The 26575-nt window shown below is 45.6% G+C and overlaps 1 protein-coding gene across 1 annotated transcript in view; it reads right to left on the reverse strand.

The window, feature by feature from the left end:
- clmna (calmin a) overlaps nucleotides 1-26575 on the reverse strand; it is a 51063-nt gene that overhangs the window by 14726 nt on the left and 9762 nt on the right. The window contains exon 2 of the mRNA XM_076106984.1: nucleotides 436-497. Coding sequence (XP_075963099.1) covers nucleotides 436-497 — 62 coding nt within the window. The remainder of the gene's footprint in view (nucleotides 1-435; nucleotides 498-26575) is intronic.

Raw genomic sequence — 26575 nt, forward strand, 5'->3', positions numbered from 1 at the left:
CCTCCTCCACCCAGCCATTGTTCCCATACAGCAGCCTGCTGGGTGGTTTGGGGAGGAGAACGACCACCCTGGGCTAGCTAGAGCTGTAACGTCTCACCGTCTCAGATTAACACTTTAAAGCCTGATGAAACTTGAATTGCTGCGCACAGGCAGTTCCACACAACCACATGCATAATTCATAAGAGTGAGTCGGAGAGACTGCAACTGTCATTTTATATACAGCCACATTGTAAAACTCATACAGTGAGCGGGGCGATCCCAGCTTCACGATACAGTCTGCTACCCTCGCCCGTAAAACACCCTGCCATGCCCACCCAGGGGCTGCATGAAAGCTCAGCGAGCAGCTCTCTAATTACGGAGTGTGGAGACCGTGATTGAGGTTGTTCCTCTCGGTGTATTTTCTGCAGCCACCGTTTCACGAAGCTGTCAACAAACCTTTTCTAAATGTAGGTTCATCCATCGGGTGAAGGTCCTCTTCTGAACCAGCTCTCTTTCCACTGCAACACAGAAAGAGGAGAGAAGAAAGGATTTCAGTCAGCAGGAAACTGAAGCCGAGGCCACAGCACTCAGAGAGTCTGAGGGAGCCAGAGGCACATCACCGTAGCCTATTTGAACTGATCGCCATACTTTAAACATAACCATTGGTGCTTAACATTTCAGAGCCTGTACGCCCACACAGGTGTTCCCACTTACTCTGGCTGATTAGACCTCTACATGCAACCCTACACATGTTAATGTGGATCACGCAGACCATGACGGGATGGAAATGTTGCCGTATATCACTACAGACTGAACCTTAAAGCATTACATTTGATTATATTATTAAAATATGCTTTACATAATACAGTTACCACGAAACACAAAATGGAACAACTTAAATGAAATACACAGGACTACTACGCGCTCGGTGGTGCTGCAGATGGCCTTGTACACATCAACGTGGGAGTAGAAAGCCCCAACTATGCTTACGGTCGCACAGACCTGACGTGGAACCGTGACGAGGAAACGTCTGGATCTTTTACTCCATGAGAGTTTCTCCTCACAAAAAAACAGATATTCTCCCAAAGTGTAAGGAGCAGTGTATCACATGACATCAGCAGCATGGTTTAAGCATGGCTGCTGCCCGTCCACCTCCACATAGACAGAAAATACTGGATGTGACACTGGCGAAATGCGTCAAGCATACTGTAAATCAAGCATAACCGAAGTCAGTACAAATGTATTGTTCGTGAGTTATTAGCATTGCATGTCTTAAATATCGTATTTTTTTCTGAATCGGGAGGCGGACTGCACCGCTTACTGATGGAGCTTTAGTCCGCTCAGTCCACGCTGACTCCGCCCCTCTAGAGAACACAACGTAGACACGTGAAGGGGAGAGGGCGGGAGGAACTCTGGAGAGGTTACCATAGCAGCAAAGTCAGCTGTTATTCATCTTTATGACCAGTACGGCTCACTGGAGGCACTGGGGCTAACTCTGCATTACACACACACACACCAAGGGTAAGGAGAGCTCTGGCTGCTGTGATGATATTGATTGCTTCTTTCTCCAGTGGAACCGTGACTGCTTCAATGAGGGCCGATGGGGAAGACAGGAGAAAACACAGAGACAGGGGGGGGTCATGCCATATCGGCCTCTTAGTTGTAGAGCAGTGGCATGAGAATGGTTAATGAGCCCCATCAGTGGAGGAGCAGTCTGTCCCGTAAAGTAAAGTGCTGCTTACTCACAGGGGAACGCCGTGCAGAACCCCCCCAACACTGTTCTCACAATGCTGGAGTTGGGTTGGTATTCAAGAGGCGTAGCTGAGGCTTTAATGCATGAATCTCTGTCAGAGCAGACGGGGGGGTGAAGAGGAGATGCCGGGGAATGGAGTGAGAGACAGAGCCTGAGGGCAGACGAGCAAGATAAATGAGGAGCACGCTCAAGAACCGTCGCTACAAACTAAAGGAAAAATTAAAGCAATTGTTGGCATTATATATCCATTGAAGCAAGCTACAATAGACCGGAGTGTGATACAGCCACATGATTAAAAGACATGAGTCTAATCACAAACACTTACTCTATAACCCGTGCCAAGTGATAAAACGTATCTGCAAATAAATCCATCTTTGACTAATAGCAACATGTTCACCAGCTTCCCTCTGAAAATGTATTGTGCCCTCCAGCACTGTCAAACAGAATTAATAAATCATGCAAGTTCAAATAACGATTTCTCTCTTCACCTCAGGCTGAAAAGGGACGGTTCTGTACCCCGGTAGACAGCGTGTGTCACGCCAACTGCAGCTAAGAAAGAGAAAACGAGGGCCGCTACTTCCAGGAGTTGCTCCACTGAGATAGATATACAAGCGTATGTGGTTGTTTTAGATGGTGGCACTAGAGGCAACATCAAGGATTAATCCACAGCACATTCCGCAGGAAATACAGACAGTGACGGTGCCTTTTCATCGACCAAAGTATTGGTGAAAGAGGAATTTGATTTGATGATGGTGCACGACAAGTTATCATAATCATCGCACCAGGATTTAGATACCGTATGTTGATTCTGGATTGGGGAGATGTTCGTCTTTTTAAACGGAAGAAAAAGCCAATAACATAGTGTGGTAGAAATTGAGGTCTGATGTGCTAGAACAGCATACCTGCTATGTGACCAGAACAGTTAATCAACAGGGAGGTGACTTAGTGAAATGACTACTCTCTTGGCCACTTGCATAAAATAAACCACCAGAGCTGACAATATGGCACATTCATAAGGCTACACCGAGCAAGTCCGGACACGGTGACCTAATCTTTCATAAAAGTGTCAAACACTTAAGACGTGGTGCACTCAGCAGTCCTTCCCTAACAGAAACCAGAGCTTTGGATAGTATACCTGGAAAAATGACATCAGCTGACGCCATTCTTACTGCACATACTAGGCCTCTTTTTATAGTTACGGACGGTTTTATTATAAGTCTGACTCCATGTGTGTTTCCCCACGGTAACTGGTTACTTAATCACACACACAATGGGCTTTGTTAATGTAATGTGGAAAAGTGCCTGTATGTGCTGCAGTGGATCTGTGTTCGTTATGTCTACAGCTAGACATACGGTAGAGAAAGAAAGCCTGCGAAAGGGTTTGATCATATATTGTGACTCCTCTGTTTGCACTGCCTTGTTAGTTTGGTTCTTTGTGCAAACGTGTGAGTCAGCATGTATGTGCCACTGGATACTACATCTGGTGTATTATGCATGCTAAGTGAAATCCAAACATTCACCATTTTTTGTCGACTCTATAGTTTTATACACATTGAATGTCCAGCTAAGTTATAATAACTCCACATTCTAATATGAAAGCAAACTGCATCAGTATACAGGAGATACATGCACTGCATTCAGCTCCAGGCTTGGTGAGCTGTTAGCCTGCTTCTATGAAAGCTTTCACACAAGCACATTCAGAAGTGGGCTAAGACTTTAGCCCAGGGCTCGCTGGTTGGCGGTGAGTTTGCAGGGTTATCCCCTCAAAATAGAATAAACGCGGGGCGAAAAGTTGCCAAATTTGTCACATGTTCCAGCCGACATTTAATCCAGGGCTGGTAGAAGTGCAGTGGAATGGTATCTGGGCTTAAGTTAACACTGGGTTAACAATTTTTGTGTGAAAAGGGGCTTAAGTTATCACAGGATCAACCCAGGATCAACTTTCACCCAGGAGGCCGCTGTCCATGTCCTGTGTGAAACCAGAAGTCAACGTTGACTTATTTGTCACATAACTTCCGGATTTAAGTATGACAACTTCCGTCGTTATTTTAATCCAAACCCCAAGCTGGAGATCTCCTGCTGGGTGCAGGAAAACTCACCAGCCCATATGATACCTGTCAAAGTAGATGGGGGAGATGCAGAAGCCCTGGTAGACTCTGGCAGTGTAGTGTCCCTCGTCCAACCCCATCTTCTGGAACCATCAAGGCCTGGTGAGATGGTGCCAGTCTCCTGCGTACATGGGGACACCAAAGAGTATCCCACAGGAGTCATCAAGCTCACTACAGTTAAAGGCAGCTGTCAGCTGAAAGTAGGGGTGGTTCCCTCTCTCCCGGCCCCTGTCTTGGTGGGTCGGGATTGCCCACTATATTACCGGCTGAGGCAGGACAACCAAAGGAGTCCACCAAGAACCAAGTCTGGCTGTAAATTGAAAAGCTGTGAGAAAAAACCTACTCCAATCAGTACATCTCATCAGGATACTCCTAAAGTGGTGTGCACTGCACTTGAAGAAAGGAGGGATGACCCGAGGTCCAATACAGAGGAGACACTAGACAATTTGGTTTTTGCCTTCCCGTCGGGGCCAGGCACAGATGGTGGGGAGGATGAAGCCTCCTTGCTGCCAAGTTTGAAGGGCCAGTTCGGAACGGCCCAGATGGAGGACCCTAATCTGCTGCCGGCACACAGCAATGTGATGGAAATAGAGGGGAAACTAGCTCCAGGTGTGGGTAAGCTAACCTACCCTTGTTTTACAATCAAAAATATACTGTTGTACTATACTAAAGAGACAGAAGGCCAGAGAAGGGACTTGTTGGTTGTCCCAAAACAGTATGTTTCCACAGTGTTGCACCTAGCCCACAGCCATGTCATGGGGGCCCACCTCGGGGTTGAGAAGACAAGGCAGTGGATTGCAAGCAGATTCCACTGGCCAGGCGTGGTAAGAGCAGTAGAAGACTATTGTCGTACCTGCATGGAATGCCAAAAGATGAGCCCTAAGCCCAATTTTAAAAGTCTCCTCATACCTCTCCCTATTATTGATGTGCCGTTTTCCCGCATTGCTATGGACTTGGTGGGCCCCTGGCGAAATCCGCGAGGGGACATCAGTATATTCTGGTTATACTTGATTATGCAACAAGGTACCCTGAGGCCATTCCCCTGAGGAACATGACAACAAAAATAATTGCGCGGGAGCTAATTCACTTGTTCAGCAGAGTTGGAATCCCCAAGGATATGCTGACGGACCAGGGCACCCCCTTCATGTCCAAGGTAATGAAAGACCTCTGCCGGCTCTTCAAGGTAAAACAGCTACGTACCTCTGTCTATCATCCACAAACTGATGGGTTAGTTGAACGTTTTAACAAGACGTTGAAGTCAATGTTAAAGAAGGTGGTTGATCAAGATGGTTGTAACTGGGACCAGCTTCTGCCCTATGTCTTGTTCTCAATCAGGGAGGTTCCTCAAGCATCCACTGGCTTCTCCCCCTTTGAGCTGCTGTATGGGAGACAGCCCAGAGGTCTCCTCGACATAGCAAAAGAAGCCTGGGAGGAACAACCAAGTCCCCATCGGAGCCTTGTGGAACATGTGGAGAAGATGCAGGCTCACATGAAGGACGTGTGGCCAATGGTGAGGGAACACATGGCTCAAGCCCAAGAAGCACAAAGGCGAGTGTATAACAGGGGGGCCCAACCTCGGGAGTTCCAACCAGGGGATAAAGTGCTGGTCCTAATCCCCACCACTAATCATAAGTTCTTGGCCTCCTGGCAAGGACCCTACGAGGTGACAGAGAAGGTAGGCCCAGTCAACCTCCCAGTCGCCCAGTCAACCTCCCAAATCTACCATGTTAACCTGCTAAAAAAGTGGTACAGCCGAGATACGCTCCTGTGTGGTGTTTCCCCTGATGTCTTCTTCTCCAGACAGTGAAGTTACTGAAGTAGCATATGGTCCTGGCTTATCACAAGCACAGCTACAACAAACCAGGGAGCTGGTTCAGCAGAATTTGGATGTGTTCTCGGCACAACCTGGGCGCACCTCCTTGATGGAACATCACATTAACACCGAACCAGGTCAGAAGGTAAAATTGCGCCCCTACAGGATACCCGAAGCAAAAAGGGCAGTCATTGAGCAAGAGGTCCAGAAAATGTTGGCTCTAGGGGTGATTCCTACAGTGAGTGGACCAGCCCGGTTGTCCTGGTCCCTGAACCAGACACCACCAACCGGTTCTGTAATGACTTTAGGAAATTAAATGAAATTTCAAAGTTTGATGCTTATCCTATGACCAGGGTAGATGAGCTGATCGACCGCCTCAGGGAAGCCCGTTTTATCAGCACCCTGGACCTGACAAAGGGATATTGGCAGGTACCGCTGGCGGAAACCTCAAGAGAAAAGACGGCCTTCGCCACTCCATCAGGCCTGTATCATTACACTGTGCTGCCCTTCGGTCTGCATGGAGCCCCAGCCACGTTCCAGAGACTGATGGACAGGGTCCTGAAGCCGCATCAGGAGTATGCAGCTGCGTACATAGATGATGTGGTGATTCAGTGACTCCTGGGACAGCCATCTGGTAAGGCTGGCCGCAGTCCTGGAAGCTCTCCACAAGGCCGGCTTGACAGCAAACCCTAAAAAGTGCAAGCTTGATCTGGAAGAAGCCGAATATCTGGGCTACACTATTGGGAGGGGCAATGTGAGGCCACAAGACCGCAAGGTCCAGGTGATCCAGGGCTGGCCACGCCCATCCACCAAGGCCCAGGTAAAGACATTTTTAGGGCTGACCTCATACTATGCTCGCTTCATCCCAAACTTCTCTGCTGTAGCGTCTCCCCTCACAGACTTGACCAGAGCCTCATAGCCACTCAGGGTTAAGTGGACAGAAGAAGCGGAACAGGCCTTTCAGGACCTGAAGGGGGCCCTCAGTTCACAGCCAGTATTGGTGACCCCAGACTTCAGCTGTGAGATGATCGTTCAGACGGATGCATCAATGGCGGGCATAGGGGCAGTACTCTGCCAGGAAGTTCTAGGTGAGGAGCATCCCATAATCTACATCAGTCGGAAGCTCAACACAAGGGAACAAGGATATGCCACTGTTGAAAAGGAAGCTCTCGCCATCAAATGGGCACTAGAGCGACTTCGTTATTGCCTCTGGGGACGCCACTTCACTCTGGTGACCGACCATGCTCCCCTGGTCTGGATGGCCAATAAAAAAGACACCAATGCAAAGGTAGGGAGATGGTTCATCTCTTTGCAAGAGTTTAACTTCTCTATCACAGATCGGGAGCCAAGCATGGGAATGCAGATGCTCTGTCCCGAAGAGATGCCCTATGGACAATGGTCGCCCCTTCAAGGCCAGAACTGAAGGGGGGGATGTGTAAGGGCCTGAGGGGCAGGGTAGTGGCTGGCTGCTACATTCCTGCCAGAAGGCTCCACCCTCTCCTTGATGAGAGCATTGAGATCAGGTGTGGGAAGAGACACACCTGATCCGGATCTCCTCATCAGGGAGGGGAACAAAAGGCCAGGAGAAACGGAGTAGGAGGAGACGACGAGAGGAGAACAGGCTTGAGCCTGGTAAGTCGGCTAGCGGCCCGACTGTTTTAGTTTAGTTATAGAGTTAACTGATCGAGCTCTGGAAGGAGCTACGTTTTCTGTTGTTTTGTGTTGGTTGAGGTTTGGTGGATTAAAAACCTGCAATACTGACTCTGCCTGTGATTGCTGCGCTGCCACTAATTTCTGTCCTCAGTGCCTTCCTATTACACACTACAAACCAAACAAACAGTACACCGGCTGTCTGCAGAGTTATTGTCGAATCACCCGCTGTTCCAGACTTTAGGACAGAAGTGCCCAAACCATTAACGTTAGCGCGAGTGAAACAGTGAAGCCAAAGGGTCAGATATCGCTTGAAGAGGCATTTGCTCAAGGCACTGCATATGACAAGAAAAGCAAGCGGTGGAGCGTCATTACAAACGCAATAACGATCCATCTATGCAAGGACATGGTCCCGCTACAGACAGTCGAGAAAGACTCAGAGCAATGATTAAAACACTGGATTCAAGGTACGTCTTACCATATAGGCACACCCTATAGTAAGCAAAGCCTTTATACATGATGACATTAACATGTTTTTATATTCTATGTACTCCTGACAGTAGAGTAAGCCACTATAAACCTATATAAAAACACAGTCAAGAAAAAAATAAATACCGTGAAACTGCCAGAATCTTAAAAAATAGACTTGTCCTTACTCCTAGCTTTTCTACTCTCACTTGGTTTAAAGTCACTGCACCTCCCAATGGAACACCGCGGTTGAATACTAGCCTGCAGGCATGTTTTTTCAGCCCAACATTGCAGCCGTGAGTTAGTTAGTTAGCAGCTAATACTGGTAGCGAGGGTAATAAGTTAGCGGACTGATGAGGCAATGGTAGGGGGAAACAGTCTGGAGTTATTTTAATGAATCAGAACCAGATCAAATGCTGGCCCTTTCTTTACCGTCCTCCAAGCTCGGACTGACCATCAGGAGGACCAGCCAGCTGATTGGCCCGGAGTGTCAGGCTAGTGTTAAAAATGAAATAGAACCACTTAAGGTTACGTTACAAGACAAGATGGGCCATGGCTAGCTGGTTAGCATGCTAATATCAGTAGATATCTATGCAACACATAGACGTCTTTGACCTAACGTAAACCATAAACTGTATATAAGAAGCGGATGTAGTCGCCGTGACATCACCCATTGGTTTATGAACTGTGGTTTTGAAGCCTCGAGTTTGGCATTTTGGCTGCCGCCATCTTGGATTTTGGTCGTCGCCACTATTTTTTTTTGCAACCAGTGAATGGAAGTGACCGTATTTAGGGGAGGAATGATGTAGAGACGCCGTTTACGGTTCCGATAGCTACCTGTCAATCACCATGTAGCCCCGCCCTAAAGCATCCCCTGCTTTATGGTCTGTTTGACTCTAAATGGACCATAATTTACTAAATGAACATCATGCTGTATTGAAGAAGACTTGAAACTAGAGATTGAGACCATAAACTCATGTTTACAATATTTACTGAGGTAATAAATCAAGAGAGAAGTAGAGTCATTTTCTCATAGACTTCTATACAACCAGAGGAGTCGCCCCCTGATGGTCATTACAGAGAATGCAGCTTTAACACATTGGCTTCACTTTTCAGAACCGGGGGTTGCCGCCTGGCTTTAACACTGTAACCTCTTCACATTCTGTTCATAACATTAATTCAATTTTTTGAATATTTGAAACAAAAAATCTGACCACATCTTACACACTGCACCTTTAAATCAGAGTATGGCATCTTCCCTTGTATTAGTATATGTACTTATAGCCTTTAACCCCATCCAGTGTTCCCCATTAATAATTGAGGTTGACTGTATGTTTGCTACCTGGCACTTAGTCACCTTTTGTGTGTCTACTTACATTAGCCAACAGCAGGATTAACGTCATGAATGTTCCTGTCAGTCCAGCTGTTGTAGTCAGCTCTGTTCAGCTCAAAGTGATGTTGAAAGATCATGAGGAGTATGTTTGATATACGGTCTCTGCCCTCTGAATTCAATAACTCACTATGCCATAAATCAAAGACAGATACTGTGTAAGATGAAAGCAGGTAAGAGCTTGCGTTTCTTTTTGTCAGAGTTATGTGAGATGTGCTCCCTGATTCCCATTATTTTAGAGGCAGCGTACCTGTAGAAGACGGAACTGTCCTCTGTCTTCATTTTCCTCTCAACTATCTCATGAAAAATTCTGCACAGGGATGTGTCAATGAGCACAATAAAATCACTCATGCAACCGTCCAATCGCTGCAGGAACGAGGCAAACCATGAAGGGACGGCCTGTTGTCAGAAGTAAAGAGGTGACTTAGTGATAAGGATACCTTCAACATATCTCCACGGCATTATCCCCGCCACTGATCTTTCATCGCCTCCTCCACAGAAACCAGGTGCTTACTCATCGTCTGTGTGTTCATCATGTGGCCTGTCAGCCCACACTTCCACACACCTACACTGAGACACACTGTATACTTTACTCTTCAGTTTCAGCTCAGAGGAGGGATGTTATACAATCTGAATACTGTATTCCAAAACACACGATAGAGCTACTAATGCAGACACTGGTTTCCATTCATTAAACCAGTGGTTCTCAAACTTTTTCTGTCACGCCACACTTCATGTGTGTTCACATGCCCCACCACCCCAACTAAATTGTAACAAAATGCTCCATGTTGAATTTTTATTGAAATAACAACATTTTGTGACTCCTCCATCTGTGCTTTTTCAAATAATAGAATAAAGAAAATTGCAATCACTTTCAAGTAAACCAGATTGCTCCATCAGACAAAAACAAATAAAATGTGCAATCGCTTTGTTAGAACAATGCAAATAAAGTTCTATCTGTGCAAAAAATAACTAATATTTGGCAATAAATAGCTTATTGTGGCTGCAATTAACCTGTTTTGCACTGAATATCTTTTCAAGGAGGATAACAATAACGTGCAACCTGTGAAAAACTAAACAAAATTAGTACAGATATGTGTGAGCCATCAAGTTTTGTGGCTGCAATGAGCTGCTTTCCACTACAAATCTTTTGAAAACAGGGTTGCAGACTTGATATGGCCACTCTCAATTCATGCTCAATGTTGAGCTTAGATCTGTATTTTGTTTTGAGAGAGGCAACAGCAGAACAGCCGATCTCACAGAGGTAGGATGTGGCGAAGGGAAGCACACTACACATGTGAGTTGCCAAGAATCTTGGCCGTCGCGCATGCGCAAGCGTAACCTGTTAACGGCGTAACGTACATTTACACGAAAGAACAGGCATTTCGCCATGTATTTATTAATGACTTAGTTTTATGTCCGTGTACTTTGTACTTTTGTAATATGTGAAGTTCTCAATAAAGTTCTTGAAATAAAAAAATTCTGCATTTCCCCCTGCGCCCCACTAGAGAGGCCACAGTTTGAGAAATACTGCATTAAACCCTGTGTTTCAAAATCCACTTAAAGAAGCTTGAGTGGGCTGCAGCACATTCAAGTCAGCTTACATTGCTGGTAGTTGACAGCTAGTCCATAAAAGGGACAGAAGCAGCTTTAACATTAGTGAAGTTTAGATTTCATATAGCAACACAGACTCACTCGTAACTTGTCAAATACCGTTGCTTGGTCAGTGTTCCTACTCTTTTGGTTGTCAGGGATGGTGTGTCAGTTTCTACTTGTTACATGCATAGTACCTTTTCAAAATAAACATCGGTGTTCACAGTAAACGTACAGTTTCTGCTGGTTACATGCATACTGTCTCTTTTCAAAATAAACTTTGAACGTAGGTTAACTTAGTGTTTAGGTTTACCTGGTTAGATTTAGGCAACAGAACTTTTTGGTTAGGTTTTATGATAAGATCCTGGTTTGGGTTAATAAAAGCACATTTGTTTTGTTACATAACTGGCGTAGCGGACCGGAATTACGCTCGGAATAACAAAATTACAGTAAAATATGTCACTGTTTTCTTGGTTTCACATGGGACACGAACAGCGGTCTAATGGGTGAAAGTCCTGTGTTTGTATGACTTGTCCAACCTACCCTCCCAGTTTTATACTCTTTATACTACGACAATTGCACTGAGCATCTATGGGTTGACATTGGAGTTAGCTGAAAGGTGCATCTCCAGAGAAAGAGGGAAGAGTGTGTTATTAATTGTTCATCATACATTGTTAGGGAACAAGACGAAGAGTCTACAGCCATGCTAGCGGCGCAGTGAGGCTGAACTAAGACAGTGGCTCTTTGAGCTAATTGCTAACATGATCACAATGACAACGCCAATGTGCTCGCAATGACAATGCTAACGTGCAGATTTCTACTATGTGTTTACTGCTAGTTTGTCACAGCTCTGCCACTACTATCCTGTCACTCTATCTCTCACTCACCTCATCAGCTCATTCAGTGCACCTGCTAGTCACACCCACCTCATCAGCTCATCACTCTCACCTGCTCACTCTGCTGCACCTACTATTTAGACCCCAGTCTCACACACACTCACTGCCAGATCGTTCTCCGCTTCCATGCAAGACCTTCCAGCATATACCCTGGGACTGATTCCCCGTTGCCGACCCTGCCTGTTTTGGACTACCCCGCCTTGCCTCTGCCCCGGTAACTCACTCAGCCTTCTGTCCTCGACCACGAGATCCTGCCGCTGTTTCCCTGTGATTTTCTACCTGTTGTGTGTCCAGAGGAAAATAAAGCTCTGATTCAAACTGTCTCTGGGGTTTGTCGTACTGCTCCTGGGTCCTTACTATACTCGTTACATAGTTAGCACAAAGTGCAGGAGGCTGATGGGAATGTCATTAGCTTGGTCGTTAACATTGGCTGACATGTATGTATGTGTTGAATTTTAAACCCTATCCTTGGCAATGAGAGAGTGATTGTGAGTCAGTGACTTGTGTTGTGAATGTTGGGTGACTGACAGTGTGTGAAAAAGATGAATGGATGCTTTAATAACTCTTTGAGAATAAATGGATATGGATGGAATGGAAGAAAAAAGAACCAATGACAGAAATAATGACTATAAAACTATACTGAAGTTGGTGAAATGTGTCATCGTAAAAGCACAATGATAGATAGACTTTATTTCAGACTCAGGGTCCATAGAGACAAATGCATAAAAAAGACAGACACAAACAATAAAAGTACGGAGGATTGGCAATGCCTTACAAAGAGACAGCTGTACCAATGTCGCCACAGCTGGGACCGGTAGCGTGTGGTGCTAAACCTTATGTTGGTTAAAACAACTATGATCTCATTTTTAGAGTCGTTAAGTCTACAAATGAATTTATACATGAGATTTCTTAAAACAGTTTGGAAAGTATTGACTCGTGCAGCCACAAACATTTCACTAGCACTACTCCATCTCGCTCCTCCGCGAATCGCCACCTTATCGTGGTGGAGGAGTTTGAGTGGCTCAGTGATCCTGGGAGCTATGTTGTCCGGGGCATTAGCCCCTGGTAGGGTCTCCCAAGGCAAACAGGTTTCAGGGGAGAGCCTAGACTAAGAGCGGTTCAAAACGACCCCTATGATAGTTAGCCCACGGACTATAGCCACCTCGCCCGGACCAGGTAAACCGGGGCACCCTCCCGGAGCCAGACCCAGGAGGGGAGCTCGTAGGCGAGCGTCTGATGGCCGGGCCTTTGCCCATGGGGCCCGGTCGGGCTCAGCCCGAATAAACACCATGGAGCAGCCACCCTGTGGACCCACCACCCGCAGGGACAAGCATCGGGGTCGGGTGCTATGCAGACCGGGCGGCGGGTCGGGTGGGAGGCCGGGCATGCCGATCGCCGGCGGCATAGACTAGCTCTAGGGACGTGGAACGTCACCTCGCTAGCGGGGAAAGAGCCGGAGCTGGTGCAGGAGGTGGAGCGATACCAGCTAGAAATAGTTGGACTCACCTCCACACACCGTGTTGGCTCTGGAACCAAGCTCCTGGAGAGGGGTTGGACTTTGTCCTTTTCCGGAGTTGCCCAGGGTGAGAGGCGCCGGGCGGGAGTGGAGATACAACTTGAGCTACTTGAAGTCTCTGTAAGCTCTTTTTTTTTGTAGTTTGACCACAAGTGTGCAGTAGAGTGATGTACAATATGCTCTGAACAGAGACATCTTCACTCCATCTGTACACATACCAAACTTGCGTGAGAGACTTGTTTGCTTGTGCATACATCATACGACATTGCCTAGAAATATCGTTATCGGTCATGTGTTCTGTTATAAAATGACCAAGATATTTTACTTCACCACAGACACCAAGATTATTGTCAGACAATTTGAAGTCAGGGAAGTTTAGACATTTCTCCTCTTTAGTTCGACAGATCAGGATAGCACTCTTACTGGCGTTGTATTTGATGTCATGTTCCACACCATACACAGTACATATAGTGAGGAGCTGCTGAAGACCAGCGCTAGATGGACTAAAGATCACCAGATCATCTGCATACATGATGTGATTAACCAGAGTATTTCCATTCATGCACCCAGTATTACAGGCTTTCAATTGCTTGGACAGATCATCAATATACAGATTAAACAGAATTGGGGGACAAAATTCCCCCTTGTCGGACACCATTGCTAACCGCAAATGGGGCTGAGACACTTTTACCTCATTTTACTTGCATAGTCTGCTGCGCATACTAGTAAGCCAGAATTCTCACAATGTATGTGGGGACACCTCTTTGGCTCAGTTTAAAAAATAACTTACTATGATTAACACGATCAAAAGCTTTGGAGGCATCAATGAAACACATCAAAACGGATGAGTTTTGACCTCTGTATTTGTTTACAATTTCCTTTAAGGCATATATACACAAGTCAGTGCCATGTTTGGCTTTAAAGCCGAACTGGTTATCTGTGGAGGTGATAAAGTCATGTATTCTGTCCAGCAGGATTCTTTCTAGGACTTTTGACAGTACACTGGCCAAAGCAATGGGCCTGTAATTCTCTAGGCTACATACTTTACCAGCTTTGTTTTTAATGACTGGCACTAAGAGAACAGACAGCATTGAGTCTGGTAACAAGCCGTGAATCATGAAGCCAGTAAAACAAATAGCGAGGAGAGGAGCTAACCTCGGACGAGCATATTTAAGGTGTTCAGCATTAATATGGTTTAAACCACTTGCTTTGCCTTCAGACAGTTTATTTATAGCTTGGTACACCTCATATGACGTAATTGCCATTGACTCATTACTCTCAGAATTGTCCACGTTATACAAATCACTTTTGATACAGTTGAATAAGGTGCTATAATGCTGTCGCCATAACTCAGCAATGTTGTCTGTTCCTGAAATTCCATCTCTAGTGCATGGTAAAGATGTTTTACAGTTAAGAGCTCTCACTTCTTTTCAAAAATCAACAACGTTGTTGCTTAGCAGCTTCTTGGCCATGGAGTCAGCCCTCATGGCTTGATCATTTTTGCAAATGAAGTGAATGACATACTTGTATCTAGCAATGGTAAGCTTCTTGTACTCAAGCACTGGCCCTTGTCTGGGTCTACCAGCTATAGCCCATGATTTGAAAGCTTCACAGGCTTCAGCACGATACTCAGCTACGTACTCGTTCCAGCCAGGTTTGATGTTATGGGTCTTATTTTGATGCTTGTAGTAGGGCTTACTGTCTTTATACAGAGCACTTACTATATAATTGTACATGAAGTAGAGATCTCTCCTATGCACCACATCCTTACAGTTAACGTCAGTACACATAGCTGCATCTCTAGGTAGATGAATATTACTGAAGGATTGGTCTGTACGAGCAGAATACACTAAGACGTCCTCTTCAGTGAGAGTTGACCAGTCAAGTTTTTCTGTGTTGACACTATTTCCATTTCTAGATAGCGCCGGTAGATATTCAACATTTATCGACATAGCAAAAGGTATATGATCAGTTGTTGCTGCTCCATAAAGAATGCCCATACATCCCAATGAAGCATGTGCATCAGCTGTACTAATACAATGGTCCAGCCATGATGTAGTGTGCCAGGCCTCACTAATGTATGTATAGCTATCTGTAGGTAAAAACACTTCGCTTGATAATATAAAATGATTGTCTTTACAAAACTGAGCCATGTGCTTGGCAAATACTGAGCTTGTGTCTGAGATATCTGCATTCATATCCCCAATGACATATATACTAGAAGAAGTATTATCTTGAATGAAGGAATTGATGAAGGCCAGCCTATTTAGATATTCATCCTCATTGTGATTGCACTCATAGGGTGTATGGACATTTAGGATAATGAATTCCTTATCATCATGAGTAAACTGTATTGCAACACACTAGTCAACACCAAGCCTGACCACATTTATCAATGAGTCAAGCTTCTTATTCCAGAGAATAGCCACACCCCCTGGTATCCTTCCTCTGACTATTCCCATGCCAAAGTCAGTTGTAGACTCCCCAGCACCATGAAAGTTATCATTAAAAGAGTTCAGTTTTTCCAAGTCTTGCTTTGGTAAGAATGTCTCTTGTAAACATAGTATGTCACAATTCTCCAAAAGGTTGTCAACAACCATGCGGCGAGCTTTATCCCCAACGCTCTGGCCCACACGCAGGCCACGACAGTTGTACGACAAAACCCGGATAAACATTTAGCGAGGCAAGTGAGTGCCCATAGCACCAGTAGGCACACTTATTCCCCCCACAGCAAGTGCATGGTTAGACCCAATAACTCCCGCCCTGTGGGGCTCAAAATAGCACCGGACAAATGCCCCTTCTGGCCAGAGCTCCGGAATGTACATTTCATCAAACTCATTGCATTCAGCAGATACTTTGAATGAGCTGAATCTTCTGTGAACAGTGTTGATCTTTTGACAGTTGACCTCGCGGCCAGGTTTTTCCTTAAGATACACAGATAACGTTTCAGCGTCTAGATCTGGTGAGAACCTGGTAGCAAAGACACTCACCAGCTTGGTCTTGACTGTTTTGATGGTGCCCACAGCTCCGGTCCCAACAACAGGTTTAACGTTGCCGGGTCTCTTTTTCCGCCCGGGGGCGACAGTACGCGATCCCGACTGAGCAGCAGCGTTCTCTGGAAATGCGTTAGTCGTCAGCCTTTTTTCACGACTTGACTCTATTTTGGGGAGCGTGATACCAAACAATCGGAACTTCTCGCAGCCGCAGCCCTCTCTTCGTCCAGATCGCAGGGCCCCGCCTCAGCCCCTTCTCCGGCATCAACGTCCGAGGCCTCCGCCAGGGTAGCCCCAAGCCCTCCATCGTCAAAGCCAGTGGTCCCAGCCTTCGCGCACACAGTGCCTCCGTCCAGGGCCGCTGAAGCACCTGTGCCACCGCCCGAAGTCAGGTCAGTGGGACGCTCCAGTGCACACAGTCTGCGATCAATTTCCACAGTGATGGCACGAAAATCTTCGCTTACATCAGCCTGTAGCTGCATTGACTGCATTGACTGCTTCATTGAGCAGACCTCAGTGTACAGCTGCTCCATTTTCCCAAGTAGACTCGAAACATCCATGTTGGAAAACATCACCGGAGGCAATTCATCCAGGTAATGAGAGACAAATCTGGGAGTGTTCTCCCCGCACTCATTCAGTACTTTAAGGCAACTCTTAATGTTGTTTATGTCTTTCTGTGCCCCTTTATGGGAAACGTACCGCTGTGTAGTAGGGCAGAGTTCAAACAAAACTTTTTTTGAGGACTCTATCCACTCGGAGTCAAACGTGTTCGCAGCCAACAGGACAATCTCGTCCTGGCTTAATGTCTTAATTTTCATGGCGAGAAAGTTAAGCAACTCATCCTCGACAATAACTTTGCCGTCAACCGTTTTGTAAATCTCAGATTTCATTCGAGACCGTTTAAAAGCAGGAGTGACCGAGCCTCGATGTGCAACGTCCGCCATATTCTCACCGAAGACCGTGTTGTTATTGTTGTCCGTGAATGAATCAAAAGGTGTATTTGACTTCTTACTAAGAGTTTTCCCAACTCCAGCCTGTCATTAAATTAGTCCATGAAGCTCTTCTGTTGGTTTTGACCTCAACCTGTGGAGCAATCTCTGCTAGTGAGCCTAAAGGGGAGCAGGATCAGAGGCTGTAAGAGCTTCTGACAGACTTCTTTCTCTCTGCACTGAAACATCAGCAGAGAGGAACCACAGCTAATTTGTCTATGCAAATAAAGGTTCCATGTAAAGTCTAGAACAAAAACAAAAAAAGTCTGGTGCAGTGCTTTGCATAGAATCCTTTGAATTGTTCTGTGTACAGAATGTACTGTATGTTTGTACACCTTTGTAGAAACGAATCCTTTAATAACACATTCTTTCTTTAACTGGTGGTTAGTGCTACTGTCTCTTAACGCCATGACATCTTCATCTAGCACAACTGGTTGGGTTTAAGATAGAGCTGGGCAGATTTTAGCAATTTATTTAAATTCATGCTTAACAATGTTTAAAAAGGAAAACCAATATTCACTTTAACTTGAGGTAAATATAGACTGTATCTAAGAAGTGGATGCATTCGTCGTGACGTCACCCAATGGTTTCTGGACTGATGTTTTGAAGCCTTGACTTTGGCAATTTGGTCGTCGCCATCTTGGCTTTTTGCAACCAGTGAACGGGAGTGACCATATTTGGACTGAGGAAGAGTGACACTCTGGTAGCTATCTGTCAATCAAAAGGTAGCCCCGCCCTAAAGCATCCCCTGCTTTATGGTCTGTTTGACTCTAAATGGATCATAATTTACGAAATGAACAGCATGCTGTATTGAAGACTTGAAACTAGAGATTGAGAACAAACCTTTTTTTCATTCGAGAGAATGCAGGTTTAAGACACTTCTCCATTGACTTCACTTGTCAGAACCGGAGGTTGCTGCCTGGTAAATACCGAATGGAACTGGCCGTCACGTTCCTGTAGTGCACAGTAAGAGTTTTCTTCAGCGTCCGACATCGAGCGAACCACTGTCCGCTGTAAAGTTTGTCTAAAGTCTGTGGCAACTATAACCAGCAGCATGACTAATTTATTCCAGCATCTCAAACAGAGGCACGCAAGACAATGGCAGTCCTGAAACTCCCGCTAAAACGCAGCTAACCTCAGCGAAACCTGTTTTCATTGTATCCCATATAGGAGGTGAGCTGGTTCCCTGTCAGCTACAACATCAATGCAGAGAGAGAGTTATGTTTGAGACGAGGACAGTGTGTCAGTTTCTCCAACACTGAGTGGGACGTGGATTGAAAAACATCCAACATGCTAACGCGCTGTAATCTGGCCGAGAATTACGTCTCCATCACAAATGGAGTTTAGTATGTTTGTGCTCTCAAGAGGCATCTTTTAGTTTGAAAAGACAAGATTGGTGGAAGTTAAGTTTGCACTTTATTAATAATTTTTTGCTTGCTTTTGTTAATTATATTTATTGTTAAAATAAAATAAAAATATATTTGAATAAAATGTCTTTTGTAGGCCTAGTTTGTTTTTAAGGAAAGAAATGTGAGTTAAATCATAAATGGGGTATGGTGTGGGAAAACATCTGATTATATTTATAGGCCCTAGTTTGGGAGTGACAGTTTCATTAATCATTAGGATGTTTGGTGATGGGCTAGGGTTGCAGTAGACCAGCATCTTCTCACAGCGCTGTATTTGAACATCCTGGGAGCATGCAAAATGGTATTTCATTTGTAGCACACTGCAGTATTCTGCCACGGTGTGTGTGTGTGTGTGTAACATGTGCTGCCTCATCACAAATCCTGCCTTTATCAGTAAATATTAGCCCTGAGGGTTTGTGCAGAGAAAAGCTAATTTGCCGTAGATCGAGTAGACACCTGAAACTGTTTATGAAAACGCAAATACAATTAGTAAATATAATAAATCTCCCATCGCTCAGAATTGAAACACAAATGTATTGCCATAGCATCTTCCTAGAGTCATAGCTCAGTTGGATGTAAACACACAGCCCATATTTTTGGATTCAGAACCTCAGACGTCCATCGCATAAAGGTCCATCCATAAATCTGCTTAGAAATAATTAAGAATAAATTACATGACATTTGTAAGTTTTCTTGAGTATCAGTGTAATCCATTGGTCAAGTTTATCATGGCAAGTCTGTCTCCATATTTATTCATATTTTAAATGTGTCTCTAAGCAACTCTGTATCAACAATATGTTGTTATTGGGGAGGTTTACTTCCAACGATGAGAAGCAATTCTGTTATCATCCATCCAGCTAATGAATGTCCCCGCTAATATGTCTGGTATTAACTTGAATGTCTGAGGCTTCATTATATAATATATTTCTAACTTGCACTATTCCCTCAGAGAATACTGGAGCCTAATATCTGGATTAGATCGATCGCCCATAGCTGAATGCAGCACAGTGGCCCTCAATGCATTTAAAGGATGTTTTCCCCAACATCTTGGTAAATACGCTTGTTCTTTTCAAACCTCTCCAGGAACCGCACCTACCCCGTGGCATCGCAGTGGAAGGAGCCGGAGCTGGTGCAGGAGGTGGACTGGTAACAAAATGTTGTTTAAAGAAAGGGAGCGTTCGCTGGGATAATCGGTGCGTTACAAAACCAAGGGGTCTGACCAAGCGTCACTGACGGGCTGTGATGGAACGGGTTGGTTCTGCTGGAGGACTTTAAGGCTCACATGGTGAATAGGGGGAGTGGCCTACCTGATCTGAACGTGGGAGGTTCCTAACTAATTTCCCTAATGTTTAAACAGAAGTCTAAAAGTAGGGAAACGGTCAGAACACAGTCCAAATTGAGCACAGTTTAATCGACAGCAGAGAGCCAGATGGTGAGATGGAGAGCCAGGCTCAGATGGTGACCAGGAGGGCCTGATATGCACTTTAGATTTAACACTATGTTCACTGGAGGCATTAGAAGCAAAGGGTCAAGCACAGGACAGAACACTGTGAGTCTGTTATCAAAAACAAACAGCTGTCGCTGCTTTCCAAAGTGTCTTTCTCACCCTTTCCTTTTCCAACAGGGTCGCTCCGGTGCTTTCCCACCTCACAGGTTTCCGTGGATCCTGGTTATACCTGGACCCTGGTCTTTCCTCCTGCCGTGCTTCTGTCATATGCATTAAATGTGTTGTAACTCTGTTATGTTGTTCATTCTGTACACATGACATCTATCACACTTCTGTCCATCCTGATAGAGGGATCCCTCCTCTCTTGCTCTCCCTCAGGTTTCTCCCTCTTTTCTCCCCATTAAAGGGGTTTTGGGGGAGTTTTTCCTGTTCCGATGCGAGGGTCCTGGGACAGAGGATGTCCCATGTGTACAGATTGTAAAGCCCTCTGAGGAGAATTTGTCATTTGTGATTTTGGGCTATACAAAATAAATTGAATTGAATTCCTGTACGCGTTCATGACTGTCCTGTTCTACTTTAGTCAGTTCCTCCTCCTTATGTTCTTTGATGAGGATTCTTGATTTCTTTTCTTTCTTTCTTTTCTTCCTGATACTTTTTATATTTGAAATAAAGGTTGAATACAAAGTGGCACGCGAGTTGTTGGACATCGTTCAAACTCCACAACCACCATTTGAAATGCAGGCTTTCTGTTAAAATTGTCTCCAAGCCAAGACAATCTTGATGACATCATTAGTCAGACAGTCATCTGCAAATAATGCACATTCTCCGGCCAATCAGAATCCAGTTTTGATACTACAATATCAATGCTATATGATTTGGCAGAACACGGTACCACAACAGTAATGTTGAAGTCCTAGTATAACATTGACTGTATCTCACCGGACTGTTGGCGTCTTGCCGCTGTTATGCTGTGGATCATCCCGTTGATACTCCTGGGACGCACATCGCTTCTCCTCTCACGGACAGCCGGCTCTTGGTCACCAGCTAATGCTAGCTTATCGCTAGCGCTCTCCAACCGGACCATGCCGCCGCTGTACTCCACGTCAGATCTTCTCAACTTCAACAACCACCTGCGTCCGGACTGCATGGACATTCTCAAAGAACATGGAATACTTCGCCGAGGCCATCCTTCACACAGAGGTTCTGGCCGCATGTTCACTTACAACTTCACGTCCCCAAACTCCATCCCATCTCTCTGGTCCTGTCGCACCCGAACTTCCTTGTTACGTCACCACAACAAACAATACGTGAATCTGTCCAATCTCCGTCCCCTTCCTCAGTCCTCACAGCCTATCACAAAGCAACGTCACCTGAAACTGGCTTTGCTCAACACTCGCTCACTCAACAACAAAAGCCTCATTCTGAATGAATTCATAACGGACAGTAACCTTGATTTCCTCTGCCTCACTGAAACATGGCATAAACCCCTGGACTACTTCTCACTGAACCAGACCACTCCCACAGGATTCACATACATTGACAAACCTCGTCCTGAGGGGCGGGGAGGTGGTGTTGCTGCTGTTTACAGGAAGGACATTAAAACAACCACCATTCCCATTCCTGTCCTTCATTCTTTTGAACACCTTGCCTTCAAACTCTCTGGTCCCACTCCTTTGGTTACTGCTGTAATCTACCGTCCCCCCAAGCCAAATCCCTCCTTTCTCTCTGACTTTTCAGATTTTGTGACTCAGCTATGTGCCATCTCACCTTCCGTTCTCCTCCTAGGTGATTTTAACATCCACATTGATAACACTGACTGTAAATCTACGACAGAATTCCTGGAACTACTACAATGCTTCAACTTCACACAACATATCAACTTCCCCACTCACAGCAGAGGTCACATCCTGGATCTGGTCTGCTCCACTGGTCTCACAATACCACAACTCTCCAGCCTCAACCTCAACATCTCTGACCACCTGGCTATCACCATGGACATTGACATCCCTATCCCCATCCCAAAAGCTAAGCGCAACATATCCTTCAGAAACCTCAAATATATCTCCCCCACAACTCTTTCAGCCTCTCTTGCCAGTACCATGTCTGCCTCCCCTGCCCCGCTGTCTGATAATCCCTCCGATCTTGTAAACTACTACAATAACACACTCTCCTCCTGTCTTGATCAACTGGCTCCCATGAAAACCAAAACTGTCTCATTCACACACTCGGCTCCCTGGTACACTCCCGAACTCCACCAGATGAAATCCCGAAAGCGCCAGCTTGAAAGACTCTGCAAGAAAACCGGTTTAACAGTCCATCTCCAAGCCCTCTCCGACTACCTTCAACAATACAAAGACGCTCTCATCTCAGCCCGGTCCACCTACTACTCACACCTCATACAGTCTGGCTCCTCTAACCCAAAGGCTCTCTTCTCCACAATAAACAAGCTTCTCAAACCCAAGGACAACACCTCCACATCCTTCACAGTGAACAAATGCAACTCTTTTCTTTAATTTTTCCAAACAAAAATTGACACCATGCCCCCCCCTCCTCCACCCCTCAGCCCCTTTCTCAGTTCTCCCTTGTGTCCCCATTGGAGCTGCCTAACTTCACAACTGGAATGAGAAGCTCCACCTGCATCCTGGATCCCATACCATCTAATCTGGTCAAGGACTGTCTCCCAGCCATCTCACCACTCATCACAGTCATCATTAACTCCTCCCTCAGCTCTGGTTCAGTCCTGACACACTTAAACTGGCTGCTGTCACCCCCATCCTCAAAAAACCTGGACTTGACCCCGACACCATGAGCAATTTCCGTCCCATTTCCAACCTTCCCTTTCTGTCAAAAATACTGGAACGCATTGTCGGCACACAACTCAAAGCCCACCTCATCTCCAACGATCTGTTCGAGCCATTTCAATCCGGTTTCCGCTCACAGCACAGCACTGAAACAGCCCTCCTCAAAGTTACCAACGACCTCCTCCTCTCCTCAGATGCTGGTCACCTCAACATTCTCATCCTCCTCGACCTCACTGCAGCTTTTGACACCATCAACCATAACATCCTTCTCTCCCGCCTCGAATCCTCCCTCAACATCACCGGAACTGCTCTCTCCTGGATTAAATCATATCTCACAAACAGACAACAGTTCATCAGTATCAACGACTGCACCTCCTCCACTGCTCCTCTGTCTCAAGGCGTCCCCCAGGGTTCGGTGCTTGGTCCTCTTCTGTTCATCCTCTACTTGCTCCCTCTTGGTAACATCATCCGTCAACATGGTCTTCACTTTCACTGTTACGCCGATGATGTCCAGCTCTACATCTCCACAAAGGCCATTACCACTGCAACTCACTCCACTCTCACCAGCTGCCTCACTGACATTAAATCATGGATGCAAACCAACTTCCTCAAACTGAACTGTGATAAATCTGACATGATCATCATCGGTCCCAAATCCCTCACCAAAACCAGTCACAACTTCTGCCTCACCATCGACAACTCCACTCTGTCTCCCTCCCCACACATCCGCAACCTTGGAGTCATGTTCGACAGCAACCTCTCCTTTGAACACCACGTCAAACAAATCACCAGAACTGCCTTTTTCCACTTAAAAAACATGGCCCGTCTCTGCCCATCACTCTCCTCATCTGCTGCTGAAACTCTGATCCACGCCTTCATCACCTCCAGAATTGACTACTGCAACAGCATTCTTCACGGCACATCATCCAAAATCCTAAATAAACTCCAGTACATCCAGAACTCTGCTGCTCGCCTGCTCACCCACACCCGCTCCCGTGACCACATCACCCCTGTTCTCCAGAACCTCCACTGGCTCCCAGTCCCACAACGGATTGAATACAAAATCCTTCTCCTCACTCACAAAGCCCTCCATAATCAGGCCCCCTCCTACCTCACCGACCTGCTTCACCCGTCGGCTCCGCTCCTCTGATGCCAACCTCCTGTCTCTTCCACTCAGGACCAAGCACCGGACATGGGGTGACAGAGCCTTCTCCATATCTGCCCCCTCCCTCTGGAACTCTCTCCCCAAACATATCCGAGACTGCACTGACCTTTCCACATTCAAATCTCAAATCAAAACCCACCTGTTCAAAATTGCTTTTAATGTGTGACCGATATTGTGTATTTTATGTTTTTAGTGTATTGCTTTTATATATAATGATTTTAATGTAAAGTGTCTTTGAGTACTCTGAAAAGCGCTATATAAATAAAATGTATTATTATTATTATTATTATTATTAGTGAAACAGCAGTTAGAGCGTCTTTATCTTCTGTACTGTGACACATTACACAGTGAAACAGAATATTTGAGCGGCGTACAGTAACCAGAGGGATTTAAATCAAGCATTTGATTGGACCGATACAAAGTGGGCGGGCTTAAGAGTTTAGTGCGATATGGAGCTACAGAGGACTGTTGGCTCCACACACACACACACACACACACACACACACACACACACACACACACACACACACACACACACACACACACACACACACACACACACACACACACACACACACACACACACACACACACACACACACACACACACACACACACACCACTTGTTAGATCAGGAGCATGAGGGAGAGATGTCTGGCCTCCCTCCCCGCTCACCCAGCAGCAAAACTCTGCCGGTGGTTTTTGCGTCATCCGGCGAGCGTTCATCTGCGTGTACTGTCTGTGCAGCAGTGACACAGAGCCGGATGGAAATGTTCAAAGTTTCACTTGAAAGAATTCGACGTCAGCCACATTGTTTTGGAAATGAAAACACAGTTAAGCGCTGATATCCAAACACACATCTTTTCAGGTCTCCCTCCATATTGCTATGTTAGCTACTTCGATCCACAAACGCGGTTCTATATGAGCGGTGTGGCTAGCTAGAGGCCCTCTCATTTGATTGGATGATTTTTTTGTAAAAGCAGGATGACTGATCTAAAATTTGAAAAGTCAGGGATTTGATGTATAAATACTCTGATACAGATGTTTTGACGTATAATTGACATATAACAAGACATAATGAACAATGAACGCAGAGAGACACTGGATTATTACTGGGGAAGTGCATTTCTCATTTCACTGGGACTTTAGCCGTTCTCAGAGAGAGAAACCTGGATCCCACTGAGGTGGGAGGCAGTGTGTGGTTGTGTGTATGAGTGGGCATTTGTGTGTGTGTGTGTGTGTGTGTGTGAGTGAGTGAGTGAGTGAGAGAGAGAGAGCACTGTGTGGGAAGTATGATGATGTTCTGCTCCGGGACTCCAGCGCTGTAATGCAGAGGGACCAGCTCTCCCTCTCTCATCATGTCTTATGCAACAGCCTCGGAGCCATTGTTTTAAAGCACTAGCTGCTCCTCCAGCTTTCATGCAGAGGATCACAGCCACTCATCAGACGGCTCGTCCGTGAGTGTTGTACACAATGCAGACAACAAAGGGTGAACTTCAGCATTTTCAAGAGGCTGGGGTGTGACAGTTTCCTGTAGTACTGGGCGGTATGACCAAAAATGTGTATCACGGTATTTTTTAAGATTCTGGCGGTTTCACGGTATTTTTTTTTTTTCCTTGACTGTGTTTTTATATAGGTTTATAGTGGCTTACTCTACTGTCAGGAGTACATAGAATATAAAAACATGTTAATGTCATCATGTATAAAGGCTTTGCTTACTATAGGGTGTGCTCGTTTGTTCCTATAATGTTGGGATAGCAGTTTGGCTGAAGTATTGTTGCCCCGGTAAGACGTACCTTGAATCCAGTGTTTTAATCATTGCTCTGAGTCTTTCTTGACTGTCTGTAGCGGGACCATGTCCTTGCATAGCTGGATCGTTATTGCGTTCGTAATGTCGCTTCACCGCTTGCTTTTCTTGTCATATGCTGCCTCGAGCAAATGCCTCTTCAAGCGATGTCTGACCCTTTGGCTTCACTGTTTCACTCGCGTTAACGTTACTGGTTGACGACCGTCATCACACTCTTGGTATTCCAACACATGTTTTCTGCTGAGGTGATGAAGTAAGTTGCTCGTGTTACCACCAGCGGCAACAACAGTGGCTCGACACACTTTGCAATATATAGTCTTTTGGACGTCGGATGATTAAAAACCAAAACACTTCCAAACAGCAGACCCAGCTCCTCTCTTGGGCTCAGACTCTATCGGTGCATCTCCGGTCTGTCTTTGTTCATCCTGCATCGCTCTGTTCTGTTCTTTAATATAACGTTATTGTAGAGACAGAGCCTCTCCCAGCTGTTAACAGACTGTTGTGCTAGCGGGCTAGCTAGCGAGCTGTACCCAGCATGCCGTTCGGCGGTGTAATTTTATAAATGTACAATTATTAGTGTTACAAATTGTTTATGTGTCACAAACTGTTGTGTCGTGGTGTTTTGCCCTGTTAAAGAGCGTTAGTTGTGGTTATTAATTGTTGAGTAGAGGTCCCTCTCAATACAGTTAAGACAACTAGCTCCGACCGCAGCACCCTTAATGGCGAACAATATATTTAGCTGCCTGTTGAAGAGTTACAGCAGTTGTTTCGGCTATGCACCGGTATGGCGGTATACCGCCC

Source organism: Anarhichas minor, unplaced genomic scaffold, assembly GCF_050575085.1.
Source record: "Anarhichas minor isolate MPS153535 unplaced genomic scaffold, ASM5057508v1 ptg000037l, whole genome shotgun sequence".
NCBI lineage: Eukaryota > Metazoa > Chordata > Actinopteri > Perciformes > Anarhichadidae > Anarhichas > Anarhichas minor.